The sequence below is a fragment of the Sinocyclocheilus rhinocerous genome, unplaced genomic scaffold, assembly GCF_001515625.1.
Source record: "Sinocyclocheilus rhinocerous isolate Xijiao unplaced genomic scaffold, SAMN03320098_v1.1 scaffold2389, whole genome shotgun sequence".
Taxonomy (NCBI): Eukaryota; Metazoa; Chordata; class Actinopteri; order Cypriniformes; family Cyprinidae; genus Sinocyclocheilus; species Sinocyclocheilus rhinocerous.
The window spans coordinates 49,021-72,827 of NW_015628722.1; the positions used below are offsets into that span (position 1 = coordinate 49,021).

General features: G+C 38.4%; 1 protein-coding gene across 3 annotated transcripts; it reads right to left on the reverse strand.

Moving 5' to 3' along the window:
* Window positions 1–2,087: 2,087 nt before the first annotated feature.
* LOC107738375 (angiomotin-like) lies at window positions 2,088–20,782 on the reverse strand. 3 transcript variants are annotated; one of them, XM_016550128.1, is made up of 12 exons: window positions 20,451–20,782; window positions 19,644–19,704; window positions 17,838–18,846; window positions 16,752–17,259; window positions 16,167–16,311; window positions 12,663–12,755; window positions 12,345–12,490; window positions 10,804–10,953; window positions 8,809–8,999; window positions 7,464–7,843; window positions 5,820–6,056; window positions 2,088–3,023 (listed from the first exon to the last, which is right to left on the reverse strand). In XM_016550128.1, exons 2-12 carry the CDS (start codon window positions 19,702–19,704, stop codon window positions 2,893–2,895), a joined length of 3,051 nt encoding a protein of 1,016 aa, XP_016405614.1. In that variant the 5' UTR covers window positions 20,451–20,782; the 3' UTR covers window positions 2,088–2,892. The 3 variants fall into 3 exon arrangements, with proteins under 3 accessions (XP_016405614.1, XP_016405616.1, XP_016405615.1); XM_016550130.1 differs by lacking the exon at window positions 19,644–19,704 and having other exon boundaries at window positions 20,451–20,781; XM_016550129.1 differs by lacking the exon at window positions 20,451–20,782 and having other exon boundaries at window positions 19,644–19,752.
* Between the last annotated feature and the right edge of the window lie 3,025 nt (window positions 20,783–23,807).

The window sequence follows — 23,807 nt, forward strand, 5'->3', positions numbered from 1 at the left end:
CAGATCTTATCTAAAAAAGAAAGACAGGAAGGAAGAAAAAATAACTAGTTTCTATCTCTCGAGCGAATGAGAAAAGACTGATTGTGTACAAAATGTCAAGTACCGACGCACACAATGTGCTTAACTGAGACCGACTGTGCTCAAATACTTGATTACTTGCAAATTAATTTGGTCTAAGTTTCCCAAAAAAAAAAAAAAAGAAATAAAATGCTATGAAATCAAATATTTAGGGGAAAAAAATAAATAATTTTTTTAATCAGGTTTGATTCTTTTAGAATTGTATGTGGTTGTCTCTTAACCAAAAACTGAACTATAAATATGAAACTGCTATGTTGGATATTTCTTTAGCCCTGTATTTTTGAAATCATCATATAATGGCTCCACATTAATCACATGGCATTTAGGGCTCAGATGATTGGCTCAAAACAAGACATTTCCTGCACCAGCTGACCCCTTAAAGGGATAGTTCACCCAAAAATGAAAATTCTGTCATTAATTACTCACCCTCATGTCGTTCCAAACCCGTAAGACCTTCGTTCATCCTCGGAACACAAATTAAGATATTTTTGATGAATTCTGAGAGCTCTCTGACCCTCCCATAGACAGCAATGTAATTACCACGATCAAGGTCCAGAAACGTAGCAAGGAGATCTGTAAAATAATCCATGTGACATCAGGGGTTCAACCGTAATTTTACGAAGCTACAAGAATAGCTACAAGACAATTCGTCACCTCCGCGTCACCCTGGTGCCGCATGGCACAGCTGACACAGAACAGCATACGCTGTTTACATTCAGTGGATACTGTCCAAAATGGCACCAGGGTGACGCGGAGGAGACAAATTGTTGAATAAAGTCGCTATTTTTGTTTTCTTTGCGTACAAAGTATTCTCGTAGCTTCGTAAAATTACGGTTGAACCCCCCACATGGATTATTTTACCGATCTCCTTGCTACGTTTCTGGACCTTGATCGTGGTAATTGCATTGCTGTTTAGGGTCAGAGAGCTCTCAGAATTCATCAAAAATATCTTAATTTGTGTTCCGAAGATGAACGAAGGTCTTACGGGTTTGGAACGACATGAGGGTGACTAATGACAGAATTTTCATGTTTGGGTGAACTATCCCTTTAAGAGGAATGGGTTTTATACTGCAATGATTTGTGTGTCCTACAGGGGGCAACATTTGATTAGTGCTAACCAAGTTTAACCATTCAAAAGTTTAGGGTTAGTAAGATTTATTTTTTATTTTTTTTACTTTTATCTAGCAGAAAATGTAGTAGGATCTTATTAATATTCAGAAAATATACAAAAGAAATATTAAGCAGCACAACTGTGTTCAACATTTCTATAAAAAATATTTCTTAAGGACCAAATCAACCAATTAGAATGATTTCTGAAGGATCATGTGACGGCTGGAGTGATGGCTGGTGAGAATTCAGCTTTGCCATCCCAAGATTAAACTACATAAAATATATTCAAATAGAAAGCTGTTATTTTAAATTGTTTTGATGAAATATATGTAGACTTGGTGAGCATAAAAGATTTAAAAACAAAAAAAAAATCTTACCGACCCCAAACTTTTAAATGGTATTGTAAATATTAATACAAAATACTAACATTTTGAACATCTAGAATCATTCATCTGAAGTTTTGAGTTCTTTGACATGATGACCTGCTTTAAAAAACTTGCGTTTGAAAGTTTATTAATTCAGAAATGACAAAAACCCCAGTTAACACACTGCAAGACATCATATTTGTGTATAAGCACCTGAGAAACACGAGCGAATTCACAAATAAATCCGCTCAATGTGGTTGTAATATCTGCCAGGGAACGTTTTAGAAAAGTGGTTCAGATGTGCAAACACTCGAAATGTGACATGTTCCAGATGAAAACGGACATATCGAACAGACGTCACATTGACGTGCGTCAGGGACTGAGCGTCGAGCAGAAAATCACTTACAATTTAGATCCAGAGGTCGTTCTGAAACCTTTAAAGCACATGACAAAATAATAAAAGCATTGAAATCAGATGGTTTTATAGATATTTACTGATTTCATGGAAGAATCTCATTTACACATCCATCTGTCTTGCAACCACGAGACTGGAAAAAAGCTAATTTGTTATCTACAAAACAAAACGATGACTTAAAAGTAACCATCACATTGAAACGAGAGGTTTGGAGGCTTTCCAAACTGTGAAAGGCCAGACCGGGAAATCCGGGACCCCTGGCTACCACCACGGGCTAAATGTGGATACCTCTAACTCGAGGCATGTTGTGGCTGCTGTAGCTCTACTAGAATGATGGACCTCCGTACTGATTGGAAAACTACAGACTCTCACACAGACAAACCCAAAACCAGTTGGGTCACTCATACTTTCACATACGGATACATGAGCTTGTGGACACAGGTAAACGCTTGTTGGTCCATTGCTCTTAAACAGTGCACGGTGAACCGTACAGTACGAGCTGTACAGACAATGCGTCCTAGAATACAAAAGGCCCTACGACATTCAGTATTTACACGTAACAACTGTTCGGCTAGTCACCATATCGCTTGATACTCAAGTGCCACATTTGTATTATTAGTACATATACACAACAAAACAATTGCATACCCCCCCAAAAATATGTAAAAACAAATACATAGTGCAATAAATGTAAAAAAAATTATGCCAATATATTTGGTCCGAGGGTCTGGAGGTGAAAAAAGACCACCTGACAATACTGTACAAAAAAAGTGTTGATTGTAAATGACGTTGTATATTGTTGTTTGCAGATTTGAATGCATTCCTAAGCATCCTGACAATCTTGATCTGAGAGTAACGGAGGGAAGAGAAGTGCACGGATTCCTTCACCTGCTTAGAGTTGTTTCTTTATCAATGTGTGTGTGATCAGATGAGTATCTCCACCATCTCGCTGTCCATGTCCTGCGCTGGGAGTGGCGGCGGCGGCAGGCTCTGCTGCGGGAGCGACTGCACTGGCCCTCTCCTCTCTAATGTACTGCTGTGAAACACTGGCACATCTGTAAAGATAAAGAAACATGCAGATGTTTAGGGTCACGTTAGGGTAAAAAGAGTGTCTTAAAAGGAAAAATCTTTTAAAATGCTGGTTTAAAACAAGCCATGTTCTAAGTAATGTACTCTTTGTTCATTTGCAAAAACCGATAACTCCATTTTTATTTATTGCGCATTCCAAGTAATATCAATCAAACTGCAGTTGGGTTGTTTTGGTTAAGTAATAATAACTTAAACAAATACAGGTAATTTACAAAATTAAAGTTAATTAAAAGTATGTTTTTTTTACATATTAAAAGTTTGTTTTATAGCAAAAGCAGATAACTCCACATTTCATGTTTTAGAGTTTAAAAAACGCTCGTTTAATCTTTGTAATCTCCTCAGATGACAATGTAGATGCCTGACTAACTTTGTTGTTGTTGTGATCATAAACTGTATGGATGTGATTAGTTACACTCAATAAACGGAGCTTTTCCCTCACCATTGTAACGCGCTGCTTTTGCAAGGTTCCGTGAAAACGTTTCAGCTTTTATTTTCCTTTTTCGCCCTGAAGAAGATATCACAGATTCATCAAGTTCGTCGAAATTATCCATCCTCGATCACTTTTAGTCAGCTTGGACGAAACTCCTCTCAGATAGCACGTCTTTTCAAAGTGAAAGTAGCCTTGTCACCTGACCTGAATACAGCGCGCTGATTCGCTAAAATGGACTTGTTTGCTTCTGCAGTAAAACGTGAACTCGCGATGCCTTGAAAGTTGAAAGTGGAAAAAAACTGCTTTTTTGACAAAACGTGTTTAGGGTTCAGATCGCGCTATACGTATATATAATTTTTTTTTTAAGTGGCGTTTATCGGTTTTTGCAAATGAACTCTTCAGTTGGTTTCATATGGTTTGAAAAAAAATTTTAAATAATGACTCCAAAAATGTCATGTGATGTAAATGTATATTCCTTGAATACATGTGTGTGCACACACACACACACACATATTTACACTTTTATCCAAAGCGACTTACAAATAAGGACAACAGAAGCAATTAAAACAAACAAAAAAAAGCAATAATATGTAAGTGCTGTGATAAGCTTCGGTTAGTCTAACTCAGTAAACTTAGCAAGGTTTTTTTTAATAATAAATAAAAAGAAAACAAGTAGATGGAATAGAAAGAGAATAGAGAATGCAGTGTTAGAGGGTCATTTAAAAATATATATATATAAAGTTGAAGGAATAGAAAAAGAATAGAGAACGCTAGCATTAGAGGGTCATTTTTATAATAAATAAAAATAAAACAAGTAGTTAGAATAGAAATAGAATAGAGAGTGCAAGTGTTAGAGGTTCAAGTTTCTTTTAATAAATAAAAAGAAAACATGTAGATAAAATATAGAAATAAAAAAATATAAATATATTACAGACTCTAACCTGATATATATATATATATATATATATATACACACACACACACACATACATACAGGGTTTGAAATTAACTTTTTCACTCACCAGCCAATTTGGCTACTAAATTAATCGAGGGAAAGATGAATGTGGCCAAGTACAGGGATATCCTGGACTAAAACCTTCTCCAGAGTGCTCAGGACCTCAGACTGGGCCGAAGGTTTACCTTCCAACAAGACAATGACCCTAAGCACACAGCTAAAATAACGAAGGAGTGGCTTCACAACAACTCTGTGACTGTTCTTGAATGGCCCAGCCAGAGCCCTGACTTAAACCCAATTGAGCATCTCTGGAGAGACCTAAAAATGGCTGTCCACCAATGTTTACCATCCAACCTGACAGAACTGGAGTGGATCTGCAAGAGGGAATGGCAGAGGATCCCCAAATCCATGTGTGAAAAACTTGTTGCATCTTTCCTAAAAAGACTCATGGCTGTATTAGATCAAATGGGTGCTTCTACTAAATACTGAGCAAGGGGTCTGAATACTTAGGACCATGTGATATTTCAGTTTTTCTTTTTTAATAAATCTGCAAAAATGTCAACAATTCTGTGTTTTTCTGTCAATATGGGGTGCTGTGTGTACATTAATGAGGAAAAAAAATTAACTTAAATGATTTTAGCAAATGGCTGCAATATAACAAAGAGTGAAAAATTTAAGGGGGTCTGAATACTTTCCGTACCCACTGTATATATATATATATATTAAGTTAAAAATAATTTTACACATCTATTAATTCATAAATATTATGAAGTTACACTACATGACTTTTCCAACCAACCAGTGACGCCTTGTTATAAAAGGTAAAATTATCCAACATTTTAAGATAATTTAAAGATTTATATTTGTAGCCTATCACAATTTTCCTGTTTTCCCTTGCATGTTGATGCAGAAAGTACTTCTTTTAAATATTTATGATATTCTAACAAAACTGCTTCAGTCCATTTATTAAATAATTAAAATAAAATATTAAATAATTAAAATAGATTATGCCAAACTACAGAATTTTCTTTTCAATAATTGTTTTTCTTCAGGACAGTTACATAACCCTAATATATATTTTTTAACTTTATGAAGTTGAAGTGTATTCAAGTGATTGTATGTACGAATTGCATTTTTGTTGAATAAATTATTACATCTGTTATGAGATGTTATATAACACATGTTAAAAGTCATGTGATTGACAATTTTATCAAATTTTCTTTACCAATTTTATCACTTTTCTATTGTGCTGTTCCTATCAATTAGCACTCAACTAGTCATTAGTGGTTGCTGGGTTAGTTCGTCATTATAAATACAGAACCTGAAGAAAACACTAGTTTATTATGGCTAATATGTGATTTTGTGTGTGTGCTGTACCGGCGATGCGGTCGGGTATGTAAACTGGGCTCGGGCTGCTGATCCGGCTCGGACCGGATACGCTCTGCAGGGCAGGTGTGCTCGGCTTGCTGGCCTCCTGACCCTTTTCCGTCTGGGTGCAGCTGTCTCTGCTGCTGGTCTTTGAGTGTGCGGCGGCTGGCAGGACTGGAGATGGAGAGGAGGAGATGGACTCTGTTCTCAGAGAGTCACCTCTGAACTCTGGGCCGAGCAGAACACCTGGAACATGAAGAGCGTGAACAATTCAGATGTGAGTGGATAAAAGACATACATTAATACATTATAAATACATTGTACAATATTATGGCTGCAAATAGAGTTTTGGTGATAAGGGAATCATTTACTAAAAATTTCTCACTAGAAATGACATCAAAAGTGGAAAGAACTAACCATCAACCACAACTTTCAGACACCATCTTTATTTTTTCATTCAAATGTTACGGAATCAGTCAAACATTTTATTTTGATCAAATTTAGAGCATGAGATGCTTTTTTTGTTTTTGATTTAACACATTTAGTAAAAATATAGGGCTGTCAGTCGATTAAAATTTTTTATCTAATTAATTACTTGATGTGTCGATTTTTTATTATTTTATTAATTTTTAATAATTAATCGCAAAATAAATTTGATTGTGAAAATACCTACAAAAGATTATTTAAAGCTATTTTTGTGTTAAATGAGAAAGTATCAAGTAGACATTTACAAATTGTAGCTTTAGAAATAAATATTTGATTTGATTCAACATAAAATTTGTTACACATAAACATTTAGGCGACAACGGCCTAACAAACTATGGAACAAAAAAGAAGATAATTTGAGAAACATCTCAATATTTTTTGTTCATACAATGTTACAAAACAGCTTTGTTAACGGTCTTCAAAATACATTCTTTTATGTGCTACAAAAGAAAGGTTTGAAACGACATGAGGGTGAGTAAACGATAAACGTTTTTTGGGTAAACTATCCCTTTATTTTATTATTATTATTATTATGAAATGATATCCTACATAAGAAACTAAATCTGCCAGCAGGTGGCGGTAAATGTCTTTATGAGTCATTCATTCATTCGATTCCTTCAAAACCTGGATTCATTCAGGAATTAAGTAAATGGCTCTCTTTATGAATAGGCCTTTGAATCATTGGTTCACATGATTCGCTCAAAACGCGGATTCATTCAGAAACTAATCACTGCTGTACATTTATTGTGCTTGAAATATAACACAAGATCAACTTATTTACTGAACTGTTGAATAAAATCACATTTAAACTTGTGATATGGGACAAACTCATATGAGACAAAAACTCATACAGGGGCATTTTTTGCACCAATATCTTGAATTCTGGAAGCATAAATGCATTTATGGCATTGTTGCCTTGCATCATTTTTGTCAACAGTCAACTGTATGAAATGTAACATGATGTACAGGTCTGGGGGCGGGGTCAGTGCGTTAACTGCGTTAAAATATTTTAATCTTGTTATTTTATCATAACTAATTAAGTTAACATGTTAAACTGACAGCCCTATTTATTTTATTACTTCTTTTGCTAATTTACAACTGGGGCCTCTCTGAGGGTTAAACAGTCCCACCAGCAATGCATTTCAGATCTCTTTCTCATGCACTTACCCAGACTGCCCTTCCAGCTGCGGTCTTCCCTGCGCTCCTCCGTGATGGGGCTGCTTCCGCTGAGACCCAGAGAGTGTGACAGCAGCCCGGAGCTGCTGGAGCTGCCGGTGCCCATAGCTATGGACATGAGGGACTTGGAGGGCCTCATGGCAGGGGTGTCTAATTTGCTGGCTGGTTCTTTCCGCGAGCGCTGATGCAGTACCTTTATCATGGCGTCCTTCTCTATGATCTGAGCGTGCAGGTTCTTGATCCTGCTCTCCATGTCCAGACAGCGGCGGTTAGCCATGAGGATCTCCTCTTCTTCTTTCTGGATACGTGCCTCCACCGAAGTGTCATAGCTGCTGCTGGGGGAGTGGCTGATGATGGCAGAAGACGTGTCTCTGGATAGGTTAGAAAATAAACAAATATAAAAACCAAGTAGATTTTCTTTTATTTTGTAGTTTGCTTTTAATTCCAGTTAAGTTTCAGTTTCTGTTAATGGTCATAGATAGTTTTATTTCTGTTTTTATCTAATAGTAATTTAAACTTTTAGTTTTATTTTATATAGTTTCAGTATTTGTATAGTAATCATTCATATCGTCACTTCGAATGAAGGCGTTTACTAAATGAATAAATGTTTTATTTTTTCCCATTTGTACTGCAATGCAGTAGTTTCAGTTTAGTGTTATTGTTATGCACACTCACAATTTTAATGTTTGAATTTATTGATTAGGATTAACCCCTTGAGATGTACCATCTCATTTTCGAGGGGGTCCCCATATGTCCATTTATGCATTTTAGGTCCAATAGGCAGAAGATGTGTCTCTGGATAGGTTAGAAAATAAACAAATATAAAAACCAAGTAGATTTTCTTTTGTTTTGTAGTTTGCTTTTAATTCCAGTTAAGTTTCAGTTTCTGTTAATGGTCATAGATAGTTTTATTTCTGTTTTTATCTAATAGTAATTTAAACTTTTAGTTTTATTTTATATAGTTTCAGTATTTGTATAGTAATCATTCATATCGTCACTTCGAATGAAGGCGTTTACTAAATGAATAAATGTTTTATTTTTTCCCATTTGTACTGCAATGCAGTAGTTTCAGTTTAGTGTTATTGTTATGCACACTCACAATTTTAATGTTTGAATTTATTGATTAGGATTAACCCCTTGAGATGTACCATCTCATTTTCGAGGGGGTCCCCATATGTCCATTTATGCATTTTAGGTCCAATAATGTCCATTATGTCCATTTCAGGTAAAAATATATTTTCATTGTTAGTTTTCAGGATGACAATGTTGAGAATTCTTAAATAACTTTCTATATTCCTACATTGTAGGCTTAATGTATAGAAGTGAACTTGTGTACCTCTGTGTGGCCACAGAAGCAGCGGCGTCCAGCGCAAACTGTCTCATGACGCTCTCCTCCAGATATTTCTGCTCCCATTTGGTCATGTCGGCCTCCAGGGCCAAAATCCTCTCCTCTTTTTCTCTCAGGTGCTCCATTAGAGCCGCTGTGCTGAACTCAGGACTGACTGGGTTCTGAGAACCACCCTGCCTCTGTGAGAGCGAGAGAGAGAGAGAGAGAGAGAGAGAGAGAAAGAACCATTAATAAATCTTAGTTAAGTAAATCAATTCTGACTAAAATGTCATTAAATATATGTTTCCCTATTTAAGCTAGTTAAAATAAGCCAACTGGCTTAGACTAAAAATCAACTCTAGGGTTACAATCAATGCAATCCGATGAAAAATTTATTTTATGCCTATTGAGCACCAAGCAATACTAAGCATAGCTTAGCAACATGCTAACATCAAACTTTATCAGAATCAATCTGTAGGTGTTGAGTCTCTTGTATAGAAAATAACAGTAAAAAAACTACAGACTATATGTAATTAAAATCAACAATTTTACAAAATATTTGCATATGCTGTCTACTTTTAGACTGTGACTTCCACACCAGCAGCTTAGCAACAGGCTAACAACAAACTAATTGCAATCAATTTTTTTCCCCCAAATCAGTAAAGTGCAAACCCTGCCTACACAGCTGCTTCTAAAGATTGCATTAGTCATGTCATTCACAGTGCTGATTGCCTACACAACACAAATAATAAACCTTAACCTTAGGTTGGTAGCTCATCCTGATAGCATTGCTCGGCCACATACACAATACTTCTGAACTCTAAACTAAATCCATGAAGTCTGAACTTTTCTTGACAGATGACTGAGTTGATAGAGTCTATGAGGCAGAATTTGCACTGAACTTGTTGTGTGGAAAAGTCCAATGTTTTGTTAGAGCTGTGTATTTTATGCTTACTGTGTACTGTGCTGTTAGTTTAGCAACATGCTAACATTCAACTCTATTGTAATCAGTTGTGAGTTGAGTATTCTCAATGTGGAATGCTATGTGTAAGATGCCTTTACACTTGTCCAGTTTCATCTGGAATGCGTCCCAGACCACCTCCTGAATTGGTTTGAGAGATTGGATTTAAATCCATCTCGAAAGCGTTTCAGAGGGCATTTACACATGGTCTTTTCATGATCAGATAGCTATGCAATCAGAGAAAACGCCCGAAGTGACCAGCTGTAAACAGGCTCTAAGAGTACTGCTGATCTAAAGTATTTTAATCGGTCCCACTTTATATTAGGTGGCCTTAACTACTATGTACTTACATAAAAAAATAAGTACAATGTACTTATTATGTTCATATTGAATTGCAAAAGCTTAGGGGCAGGTCTGGTGGTATGGGTAGGTTTAAGGTGTAAGGGATGGGTCAACAGTGTAATTATAAATGTAATTACAGAAATTAATTACAGATGTAATTACATGCAGGTATTTTTTAAAATACATAATTAATAGATATGCATACATAAGTACATAGTAGTTAAGGCCACCTAATATAAAGTGGGACCTTTTAATCTCATCTGAAGGTTGTTTCAGGTGTCCTGGTTGAAGGAACACCACAGAGGAAGGATGTCCAGTGTCTGGGGCCCCTAATGAAGAATACAGCTGTCTGCTACTCCTCCTCCTCCTCTTTGCTCAACACGCACATTAACATAGGAAGGTGAGCTGCAACCTTTCCTCCAGATTAGGGGTCAGTAAAAACTGGACACACAGGAAGAGGGTACACAAGGAAACGGATCATCTCCACAATGACAGCATGAGCTCCTGCTGCCTGCAGCTGGGACTCATCCATGTATGACTGGTGTGTGTGTGTAGAAAGAGTAAATGGTTGCACTTATTGCAGTTTAAAGGGTTTTCAAACTGGGGTCCAGGGATATATAGCTGTCGAGATAACAAATGGTTCTGGGCCAGAATGTGGTCAAATTCCGATTAAAAGTAAGAATAGCGTGTACATCTCTTACCTGTTGCATTCGCAGTGATTCGAGCTCTCTCTCCAGTCGAGTGCGTAGCCGATGCTCAAGCTGTTCTCTCTTCTCACAAGCAGCCTGAAGCTGTGCTAGAGCCTGCTGCATCCGCTCCACCTTCTCCACATATACCTGCTTTTTCTTCAGCTATACAAACACAGAGAATGCAGGTCAGACGCTGCTGCTCACGCCGCAACCAGAAGACCCCATCCACCTTACAATGCCTCCTTGTATCCTTCAACCTCTCTTTTCTCTTCTCTACATCTCTCAGATCCACCAGTGGTCGTAATTGCAGCCAAAATGAATGCCCCAATTTAGCTCAGGGGGGACAACATAGTGAGAGAGAGAGAGCACAGAAGTATTTGGCTCCCGTTTGGAAGCGGTGGGTGGAGAGGGCAAGAATTCAGCCATCTTCAAGTCCTTTCATGGCAGACAACTCAAAAGGCTTTGTTAGGGGAACAAGCGGGCGTTTGTGACAGGACAGAACAAAAGTGGAACGGCCCGGTGCATTTTGGGACGCAAGGGTGCGTGCCCCGTTCAGCGATGGCCAAAAGGCCATCTGGGAGAACGCCAAAAGAGCTCAACCACAGACTCCAACTGTTACAAACACTCAAGAGCGGAGTTCAGAAACGTCAATGCTACTTCGGTTAGAAGGCTTTTTTTATCGCTTTCTCTCCCTATTGAAGCTTTTTTTGGCCTCAGTAAAGGTTGTGTGGTTTTAGAGAAAGTTGCAGCCAACGGTTGACTTGAGCTTGAAGATCTTATCTGCAGCAATGAGGAGCTGACGGGAAGAACTTCAAAGAACTTAAGAAGGTTGAGCTTAAACATTGTGGTGGAGTACCACAGAGATGTATTTGAGGGTAAGTGGGTTGTGACTCAACGAAATGTCCATTTAATGCTGGTTTCGATAAAGTACACCCACAACTTTGTTTATCAACAACAAGACACTCATAAGCAGAAAATATTTACAGATGTTAATTTATTTCCCAAAAGTCAATCTGTTCTACTATATTGTTCAATGGTCAGAGCATTCTTAAAGCAATTTGTGAAGTATCTGGAATAGATCAAGCCTTGTCTAAAATCTGCCCAGTGAAAGGCTGCCAAACAGGCAAACTGCCTCAGCCCTTCATCTGGATGGCAGTATGATTCAGCAACTCCCTTACCAAAAAAAACAAAAAAAAACAGAAGTCCTTCAAGATTTACTTAGCTCTGAAAGAGTAACATACAATGTGACCACAAGGGGGAAGGGAACACATATACATACATAAACATACATATGGTCACAGAAATCATAGAAAATGTAAATGAATTTTCTTGACATGCAGGTAATTAAATGAACACCAGACGAGTGAGAACCTGAATGTCTGCTTTGTTCTGTCCCAATTTAAAATGTATGCTTTATTTTTTTAAAAGTAGTTATTAAAAAGTGCGCATATATCTATGCAAATTTAAAAACACTATGGAGTGAATGTAAATGTAAATGTAAATCTAATTCCTAAAATTGTACATGGGTACCATTGGTTATCAATGAGCTTTACCTCCTCCTCCAGTTTGACCACTTTGGCTTGGGCGTTATTCAAGGCCTGGTCACGGATCTCTATGTGTCTGCGCTGGTCCTCGTTGGTGGAGCGAAGTGAATTCAACTCGATATCCTTCTTCTCCTTCTCTCTTTGAATCTCTTTAACTGATAAATGAGTAAAATGTACATTCAGCATTTTCTTTTCCAATATATTACAACTAAAAATTGTGCTTACAAATTAATGGTATTTCAAAACAAATCTATGGTTCATTTAAGTGATCACACTGGCTTCAAGGAAGTTCTAGCTAGATTTTTCTAGATTTAGAGGTCCACTCACTCTGAGCCAGAAGCTGCGAGATGGTTTTGCGATTGTCCTCGGTGCCTTCACACTCTTTTGCAGCGAGCTGCTTGTTGGCCGTTTCCATTCGCTCTATTGAAAGAAAGAGACAATACAATCATACTTTCCCCTAATTTTATGGTTCAAAAATATCACAATGCTTCATAAAGTTTGGTCATGTGCGAGAGATTCAATCAGTGTTAGAAAACAGGATACCAAAACCAGACCATCTGTGTCAAACAGATTTTATTTGGGGATGTATTCATGTGAAAGTTTATGACGTCTCGTTACAAAATGTGGTTTTTGCAAAGCCTTGTCGAAATGCTAATACCAAAATAAAAATATTGCATTTTCTTCATGCATTCAATAAACGCAACAAACAGCTGTAATTGTTTTAACAGAGGCTTTGTGCAATATTCTCCAACCTACCAAAACACCGAATATGAAGCTCATATTCCAGGCCTCTTCTCACAAATGATATACCACTGGGACTGGTTGCTCAGCAAATTGGAAAACAAGAATCTAACAAACATTTTATATGTGCCCAGTTCCCAAAGAGTGGTCTTGACATAAGTCATGATGTGCTGTTAAAACTGGCCCAGATAAAAGGGCCATTATATGAGTAGGGGTTGCTAGTTTTTTGCTATGGCAAACCATTCATCAGGGAAGCAGGCCAAACGTTAAAACAATATTTCCCTCTCTGTTAAGTCAACCAGACTGTGAGACGAGCATTCCAGAATCAAATGCCTTTCCCCCACTTAGTGCCTCTCAAAAGAATTAAGATTCTAGATTTAAAATATAGATGAGAAATAACATTTTTGGTAGAAAATTATGCTACAAGTGGATACCATGGAGTTGCAAAAAAGTAACAGCACACTTCAACTTGTTTTGTTCACAGCACAAACATATTAGGAAAAAGTATACACCGAAGTTTAACAGTTAGGATCGGGGGTTTGTTGAAATCCCTGACCATCAAAATGAGCAAGAGTAATAATGATGGATGCCTTCGCAAACAATGCTAATTATTGATTGTAAGAAATCTACTTTGATAAAAATCTAGGTTTGAACAATAGCAAAAGTAGTATATCAAGCTACAGAAAATATGAGAGACATGGGCTGAAAGAAAGAAGGGCAAGAGAGAGAAGAAAAATTTGCTGTAAAACTCTGGGAGCTCCCTGTGGACTTAAAGTCTGGGCATACTGCCATAAATCAGGGTTTCTCTGTTCTCTGCTGGACTAAAGAACACAGTGAGGCATGATCGTAGCGGTGGCCACACTCAGGCAGAGTGGGCCTGCTGACAGCAGCAGAGGAATGAGAGCGAGAAACTGTTGCTTTGGTTTGTACTCCAAAAGATACTATACAGAGCCATGAGATATCACACAGAAGAAAACAAACTAAATGAAAATTAAAATGCTTTGAACTTGGATAAGAATAAGGAGTCTCTTTGAATGGAAAGGACAGAATGTTGCAGCCAGGCGTGACCACCGCAACATTCTCATTTACAGACTCCATAGTGTTTCTCCATTGGATTTTCATATACATAATATTTTCATATGCATCCAAAGTTCTGTCATAAAACTCAAGATGGCACAGTCCGATTCTAACTCAATCTGACATAATGACATCAGTATTCAATGTTTCCCCTAGGTTTACGTTTATTTATTTTTTTCGCTTTAATTTTTCTGGGCTCCTTTTTAATGGTTAAATTACATTTTAAAAATCAAAAAATGTCTAATTAATTCAAATCATGAAACAAACAATTTAACATCAATATATCAAAAGTTTAACAAAAATTACATGTTTAGGGCCCTATGAAATGTTTTATTTTTTCCAACCTTACGTTTTATTGTTACCAAATTCTGTGCTTTAACATGTCTAATTATTTGAAAGCATAAAAACAAGTTTAATGTATTCTTACAATAGCCTAATGATTTTTTTCCTCAGAAATTCTGTGTTGTGTATTTACATTTTTTAAGGCATAAAAAAAAATTAAGTCCTTGAATTTATCTTTTAATGAATTAAAATTAAATAAATTTTATTTTTGGAAAATTAAGGGGATTTAATATTACAATTAAAACATTGAAGAAATATTGTATGATTATTCCTTAAAAATAAGGTTTTAATAATTTTAGTAGTAGTAGTAGCTATTACGTACATTCTACTGAACAACAATAATATATTTCTGCCGCAATGTCTTCAAGTTAAACCGAACTTTTATTTTGACGGATTGCCGTGAATACCTTTACATTTCTGTGTATATGATATGAGGATAGTTTTACTCAAATGAAACGGTCAAATGCTCATGAAGTGACTCTCAGATCAGTTCTGGAGATGTTGTTCATGTATTTATGTCCTCATTAGTGAGACGGCAGACGTTAATATCACCGGAAGCGTCACGAGCGTTTCAGTACGAGTAGTACATAAAACCGCGCGTCAGCGCCATTCATTAACACATAGACATGCAGAATTCATATTTAAATAGTCGTTTTGCGGCTTAATATTTACAAATACTAGTGGGAGTGGGAGTGTGCTCACTTATGTGCGCGCATCGGGGCGGAACTCCACTGTGCGCGATGCAGAGAGAGCGCGACCATGTAACGTAGAGACAGAAATGACATGCCGTCGTGTAAATAAAATAAATAACATAAGGCTATTTAGTTTGTTTAATAAAAAGAACAAGGTATAGACCTGTTCTATAGGAAAGGTAACTTTAAATGACTTCTGTTGTGATCTGGCGCTATAGAGAAAATAAAATTAAATAAAATTAACTTGACCTTCAAGTTAGGCGGGCCGCCCCCCTAATATAATGGCAGGGGAAACACTGATTCACATGGCGCAGCTGATTGGTTTCTTTTTTTCATATCAGCAGCCAATGAGTTTACTGCTCAACATTCAAATACTCGGCTAGTGCTTGCTGTAGCAGTTGCAGCACCCTTCGGATACCCTCCACCTTCCCCTATCCTATGGGGTGAAAACATGTATGTTATATATGGGGGGGTATTTCATATGTGTTATATGTGCAGCAGCAGTATTTCTTACATGCTCACAACAGCACGTCTGTGGATGTATTGGCAGTAACAAGCCATAGTACTTGCTCTGCAGCAGCAGCGTAGCAGATCTGTTCCGCCAAGACCAAACACATTAACATTTTCATGTACATTACAATGCTAGTTGTCATGACATAAATAATATTAAGTCTTTAAGCTCTACACTGCTCTACTGCAACCTGGTATATCTGACTGTAATCCAGTAATCCATTCCACTCTGTCAGCCATAAACAGATTTACTCTTACTGATTTTCTCAAGCATATTACAAAAAAAAACGTTTACATCAAATTGGTGCACTATATAATAAGAACAACACAAATATGCTTTGGAGTCATTGCTTATTCATAAGATTGTGATACAGTGGCAAGGTACAATTCAGGAACACTACTTTTATAATAATCTCCTATTATTCTCTTAAACCCTGTTTGTAATTGAATTACTCTGTTTTGTTCTCACCTCTTAGATCCCTGTTGAAGTCGTGCATCCTGCGCACCTCCATCTCCAGCTTATTTCTCATGGTCTTCTCGAGAGCTTCCCTCTTTGTGGATGATTTGGCCAGGTTCTCATAAGCTTCAGACACCATCTGGATCTCAGTCTCCAGCTGCAGAGTTAAGAGAGGGCTTTAACATTGCTGAGGTCTTACAGAAAAATATATATTTTATATGTGTTTGGAATTCAAAAGGATATAGTATGGAAAGCTGCCTTGCATGAAATAACTCCAAATCTTCTACACTTTTATATCAAAATGGTGTTGGTTCTCATTCCCGAGTTGGTGCTGGGCCATCTGGGAGCCTATTACGGTATTTCCCAACCCTGTTCCTGGATGCACACCAATACTACACACTTTCAAACTCTTCCTAATTAAACACACCTGATTCAACTCATCAGCTCTTTAGTAGAGACTCCAAGCCCAAAAATAGATGGGTCAGATAAGAGAGACATTCAAAATGTGTACTGTTGGTGTGCCTCCAGGAACAAGATTGGGGAACACTGGCCTATTGTGAACTGAAGTTTCCACTGACTTGAGAACAACACAATTACCTTTTGTAGTTTGGACACCTTCTCCCCACACACTACCAGCTCTTGCTTAAGCAGGCGGTTTTCTTCGGACATCATATCCACCATCTGCTGGGCACGGGCTAGCATGGCGTAAGGATCTCCCTGCATGGAGTGTTGATGTGGGTAGTGTTGTCCTGGACTCTGTTGGTGCTGTTGGGGGCCCTGTTGGTGGTACTGGTGCTGATGCATGTGGAGGCCCCTGGGAGCTGATCCATAAGGATCATGAGGAAACGCGTGGCTCCGCTGATGGGGAGGGTGACCTGGACCGTATGGATCCCCCTGGTGGGAACCAGGCCCCTGTGTGCTACGAGCACCAGTGGGGAAGGGCTCTCCCTGGTAACCCATAGGTGGAAGAGGGTGGGAAGAGGCCATGATGCTGCTGAGAGTGGAGGACTGAGCACGGGAGAGTGAGCCCCCTGACGTAACAGAAGATGAAGGGCTGTGGTGATGAACAGACCTTTGAGAGTGACTTGAACTCTCCTTATTTGACCTAATGAGAGCAGAGCAATAAATAATATTCACATTTTGATTGATTACATAAGTCTAAACATACAAAAAACATTAAAGAGAAAAAACTTTTGTTGACCTACAAATAAATTAGGCTGATTTACACTTGCATAACCAACGGCTTCTTGTAAAAGATTAAATCACAGTTGGAAAACAATGACTTGTCCAAAGTGGAAACTATGCAATGCATTCCAACCGTTCTTAAAAATATTTTTTCACAGGTCAACATTCCTGGTTCTCTGAAACATAATGGAGAAACTGTCATGTTGTGACATGTTGTAGATGATTATTAGAATTTGATATGCATTCTTTTGCTATATGCCACACACTGGCTCTGAGGTGAATGAATTCAGGGAAACAGGCAAAACTGGCTTTTCCCATAACTGGTTTCCTGACAACATGTCCCAGCATCTAAGGGAAGGGCTGTTTTTTAAAACTCATAATTTGGAATTTTTTAACTGAACAGTCAAGGAATGCAATTTGTGTTTCAAGGTGTATCACTCTAGTTCCTACAAAAATTCCCAAACTTAGCCCACACTGGAGCCTTTAAGTTACACTCACCGGAAAGAGCCATATTCAGGTGGTGGCTGGTATCGGACATGAGGAATGTCAGCCCTGGCTGGCTGGCTTGTGCCACGGTGGTCTGGGTAGAAGTGCCCAGGCTCCTGGTGCTGAGGCTGATGGTGCTGCTGCTGTTTGGGTGGAGAGGGCATTCCTTTAAAAGGGTAGTCTGGAGGTGGGCCTCTGTGTGGGTGTCCAGTGGGTTTATAGTAGTCTCCAGGAAGTCCAGGTGGAGGCAGCTGGGGAGAAAGTGGTGAACTGGTAACAGGCGCATGGGCCTTGACCCCACTGGTAGCCAGCGAGAGCTGCATTAGTCTTTCGCTGAGCGAACGTACATGGCCTTGTTTAAGATCCTTGAGCCCATCATCTTGGTGCACTTTGCCTCCGTTCACTCTTTGCACCGTAGGCCTGCCCTCTGGGGGTCGCACCTTAAGGTTGCTGAGGCCAGTCACATAAAATGCAGCACCTACTGATGGGGGTATCTGTGGTTGAGGCTGCTGGGGCTGATGGCCACGGAAATACTGCGACTGCACCTTGGCTTGGTCATAGGTGGGCAAGTCTTCGGGATTCTGCCCTTGTCCGCTCACACAGCTTCCACCACCTGACCCCGTGCCTCCACTGCCACCACCTCCTCCTCCTGCAGTGCGTGTGCTAAGCTTCTCCATGCCACTGTCGGCCTGCAGCTCCTGGCCCTGAGGCTCCTGCCTCGCAATGTGAGGGACCATCGAGTGCTCGTCCCCTGGGCTGCCAGGGCCCGGGTATCCACTTACTGGACCTTGTTGTTGTTGCTGCTGCTGCTGTTGTTGTTGTTGTTGCTGCAAGGCAAGATAATTTCGGCCCTCGCCATAGCGCATTTGCTCCTGTAAGAGCCGTTGCAGAACCGTATGGCCACTACCGCTACTGCTGCTAGCCGATGTGTCCTCGGAAACTGAGGCTGCCGCCCTCATTTCCAGCTCCCGTGACCTGCCTACCTCATGGAAGGAGGAGCTTCGGGCACGGTCCACACTCCCTGCATAAAACACCAATGAATGATAAGTGATAAGTTTAGCCACTAACTTTTATCATAGGCTGGACTATAAGTGTATCAAGCTGAAAATTAATGAAAACAGACTGAAGGACACTGACGAATCTTCTGCATGTTTTTAGAGAAATGCTTGAAATCTCAGATCCCAACTGTCCCAGACTCTTCACACATTGACATCTGGGCACCACAGTCATGAAGTTTAACAATTTATGACACTAGTTCCCAGTTTAAATGGGACAAAGGTAGAACTCTGATGATCTTTAACCACTACTAATTACTATTAAAATGTAAATCAGGGAATAAAGTTTCTGTGTTGTAAAGAACAGGAGCCCAGGGTCAAGGTGTTGAAGTCCACCAATGATGCAAATCATATTACCAGTACCATATATACACCACATCTCTGTACAACTGCTCCATTTCTTTAACATGCATTGCAGTTGAGTCATCTGATTATCCAAAGCTTATGTCTTAGTTCAAAGCTTAAACCCCAATATCCCTACTGTATGCTTGAGCTGTAGACACTTAGAAACCACACAGAGCATTTTAAAACAACAGTGAGCTGTTAAAGCATACAAAGCCATTAGGTGAAAACCATTCCATAACATTAGCGCCAATGAGGGGAGTAATGTGTAGTACCTTTATATCACTACTGCAAGGCTACGGTCATATATATTCTGTTTCTCTAAATGGTGTTAATCTGGAATGGTTGCCACTACTGGCCTTGAGTTTGTAGTTTAGTGGTTATTATACCATCTAAAAAGTAATGAAGGGGAACTTATTACGTCTATTTTTTTCTGATATTCCTCGCATTCTCAAGGAGGATGAGGCTTTTTTCCGAAACATCTGTGGTGAATAAATAAATAAACATAAAGTGAGTCCGAAACAGAGCCATCAGTGTACAACTGCTTTCCAACCTGGAAAGCCAGAGAAAGTGGAGACAGAGAGAGTGAAAGAAAAAAAATACAGTTCATAGTGGCCTGCCCCCAACCCCCCATACTTTAACTTCCACTTCCTTTCATTCTCCAATCTTTCGCTCACTGAGACCTCCTCGGAGCCAATGACAGGGATGGTCACAAACAAAAGTAGGATGAGAATGTGAAATGCCGAGGTCACAAAAAACTCATGGTTAAATAAAATGAAATGATGGCTGATTTTACTGTAGATGGAGAACTAAAACTGTCCCTAAAAGATACTTTTCAGCAGATTTATTTTACATGAGTTTACACATATCAGTTTTTACTGCGACCTTCATCCAGAGTAATTAAATAAAATTTGCTGGACAAATCTTAGGCTCTAGAATTCCTTCAAACACCTTTACTTGAAAAAAAATGTCATTGCTTTTATTAATCACTTTACATGTAAAATTTATATCACAGGACTTTTTAAGTGATAAAATTATATCCAAAGAGGTTCTACATTTTGGTAGCTGGAATCACAGGGTAGGACGGAGCCAAGCCGAACTGGACTAACCTATAACATTTAGTACTTCTTTTTGTCCCATTGATGTCCACCCCACCCATCTAGGCTATGGTGTTCTCCAATCACTGTGTAATTCATTACTCCACTGTATATTCGACAAGGTCACCTACCTGTGTGGCTGCTGTAGACGCTGTCGTGTGTTAATACTGGCTGCTCATGGTGCTGACAATTGCTAGGGTCACTGGACTGAAGAAGATCCTCAAGTTGCTCCAAAACACACAGCCGGTCCGCAAGGTCCCGAACGCCAAGCCACTCTAGAACAGGAAGGCACTCTGGCAAGTTAGAACAATGGGGGTGGGGTCCAAAGACAACCAGAGGGGCTTTTTTTTGGATTGTAGAGAGAAATATATTTCATGTGAAAAATAGGGGACATGAGGTATGTTTGTTTCCTGATTGAGACAGAACGAAAAAAGAAATCCCCTTGTTTTTTTTACCCCATTTTTACAGCCATTAGGGACCACACTGCAGCTGTGTAGCTAGGTGATAGAAAAATGTTCAGCTACTGGACTGAGACTAACAAGAAATTCTGACACACAGATAAAATAGTTTAAGGGAATGAGGCTGGTTCCTGATCAGCTGGAAAAGATGGCAGTGGTTCAATCCAACTGTATGTAAGGATGTGCATAGTTTTAAGGGACTGGCATTAGCTACATAATGCCAAAGAAACTCGTAACATAAAATTATAGTGTGTGAAATTTTGATGAATTAGGGACTTGCAAAAGTCTTTAAAAGTATTTAAGATTAGTTCTTCCCAAAATGGATATATTGAAAACAGGTCAGACTCAGCCATATTTCGCACAAATCTAAAGCCTTTTTTTTAAGGCCATTAAGATTTATTTGTACTGTGACATATTAATTAAAATCAAGCACATTTCCCACCAAATTCTCATTACTGTAACAGAATGTTTTACTTTTGAGTTTTTGTTGCTCATTTCTGATTTTTTATTTAATTTTTTTACTTTATTACATTAAAGTTACTGTAAAAGGTTAGTGCTGTCAAATTTGTGGTAATGTTTGTGATAAGTAAATGTTTTAAATATACTGCTTTATTATTTAATTCCCATCCATAATTTTCTTCAAGCAAAATATAATTATTTACAGGGCTCTGAATCGGTTCAAGGAACGAAAACGAAAACCGGAAACAAACAAAATTTTGCCAGGAACACAACCAGAAACAGAAACAAAATCAAATTTTATAGTTCCGAACTGAATCAAAAATTTGAAATGACCATTAACCGGTTAATAATGTTATTTTATCATTCCATTTAATATTTGAAATTTGCTGTCAACCAATCACGAATTCAAGTAGTACGGCCTATGCAAATGTGACGCTGATGCATCCAACGAGTGAAATGCCCGCGCTCAGCTGTGAACTCCTCATAGTCATAGGTAAGTCGCAATGGCAATGCACCGGCGTTAGAGTTGTTCCGAGAATAATGTAAGGATTCATCAAATGAAATGATGGCTGATTTTACTGTAGATGGAGAACTAAAACTGTCCCTAAAAGATACTTTTCAGCAGATTTATTTTACATGAGTTTACACATATCAGATTTTACTGCGACCTTCATCCAGAGTAATTAAATAAAATTTGCTGGACAAATCTTAGGCTCTAGAATTCCTTCAAACACCTTTACTTGAAAAAAAATGTCATTGCTTTTATTAATCACTTTACATGTAAAATTTATATCACAGGACTTTTTAAGTGATAAAATTATATCCAAAGAGGTTCTACATTTTGGTAGCTGGAATCACAGGGTAGGACGGAGCCAAGCCGAACTGGACTAACCTATAACATTTAGTACTTCTTTTTGTCCCATTGATGTCCACCCCACCCATCTAGGCTATGGTGTTCTCCAATCACTGTGTAATTCATTACTCCACTGTATATTCGACAAGGTCACCTACCTGTGTGGCTGCTGTAGACGCTGTCGTGTGTTAATACTGGCTGCTCATGGTGCTGACAATTGCTAGGGTCACTGGACTGAAGAAGATCCTCAAGTTGCTCCAAAACACACAGCCGGTCCGCAAGGTCCCGAACGCCAAGCCACTCTAGAACAGGAAGGCACTCTGGCAAGTTAGAACAATGGGGGTGGGGTCCAAAGACAACCAGAGGGGCTTTTTTTTGGATTGTAGAGAGAAATATATTTCATGTGAAAAATAGGGGACATGAGGTATGTTTGTTTCCTGATTGAGACAGAACGAAAAAAGAAATCCCCTTGTTTTTTTTACCCCATTTTTACAGCCATTAGGGACCACACTGCAGCTGTGTAGCTAGGTGATAGAAAAATGTTCAGCTACTGGACTGAGACTAACAAGAAATTCTGACACACAGATAAAATAGTTTAAGGGAATGAGGCTGGTTCCTGATCAGCTGGAAAAGATGGCAGTGGTTCAATCCAACTGTATGTAAGGATGTGCATAGTTTTAAGGGACTGGCATTAGCTACATAATGCCAAAGAAACTCGTAACATAAAATTATAGTGTGTGAAATTTTGATGAATTAGGGACTTGCAAAAGTCTTTAAAAGTATTTAAGATTAGTTCTTCCCAAAATGGATATATTGAAAACAGGTCAGACTCAGCCATATTTCGCACAAATCTAAAGCCTTTTTTTTAAGGCCATTAAGATTTATTTGTACTGTGACATATTAATTAAAATCAAGCACATTTCCCACCAAATTCTCATTACTGTAACAGAATGTTTTACTTTTGAGTTTTTGTTGCTCATTTCTGATTTTTTATTTAATTTTTTTACTTTATTACATTAAAGTTACTGTAAAAGGTTAGTGCTGTCAAATTTGTGGTAATGTTTGTGATAAGTAAATGTTTTAAATATACTGCTTTATTATTTAATTCCCATCCATAATTTTCTTCAAGCAAAATATAATTATTTACAGGGCTCTGAATCGGTTCAAGGAACGAAAACGAAAACCGGAAACAAACAAAATTTTGCCAGGAACACAACCAGAAACAGAAACAAAATCAAATTTTATAGTTCCGAACTGAATCAAAAATTTGAAATGACCATTAACCGGTTAATAATGTTATTTTATCATTCCATTTAATATTTGAAATTTGCTGTCAACCAATCACGAATTCAAGTAGTACGGCCTATGCAAATGTGACGCTGATGCATCCAACGAGTGAAATGCCCGCGCTCAGCTGTGAACTCCTCATAGTCATAGGTAAGTCGCAATGGCAATGCACCGGCGTTAGAGTTGTTCCGAGAATAATGTAAGGATTCAACAGATCACACGCACCTGCAGCGCTTCTGTGAATGGAGAAAACAGAATAAACTAGGCTTACATAAAAGGAACAGCCTATATTGGCCTATACACTAAATATATTTCACTTAAATCATTGATAGATTAACAAAACGAAAGAAAAAGTGTGCTGAGTTTCGGTTCATTGTGACGCGATCCAAAGTTCACAGAAAGGAAAACAAGATGGCAGAAAGTAGTTTTCT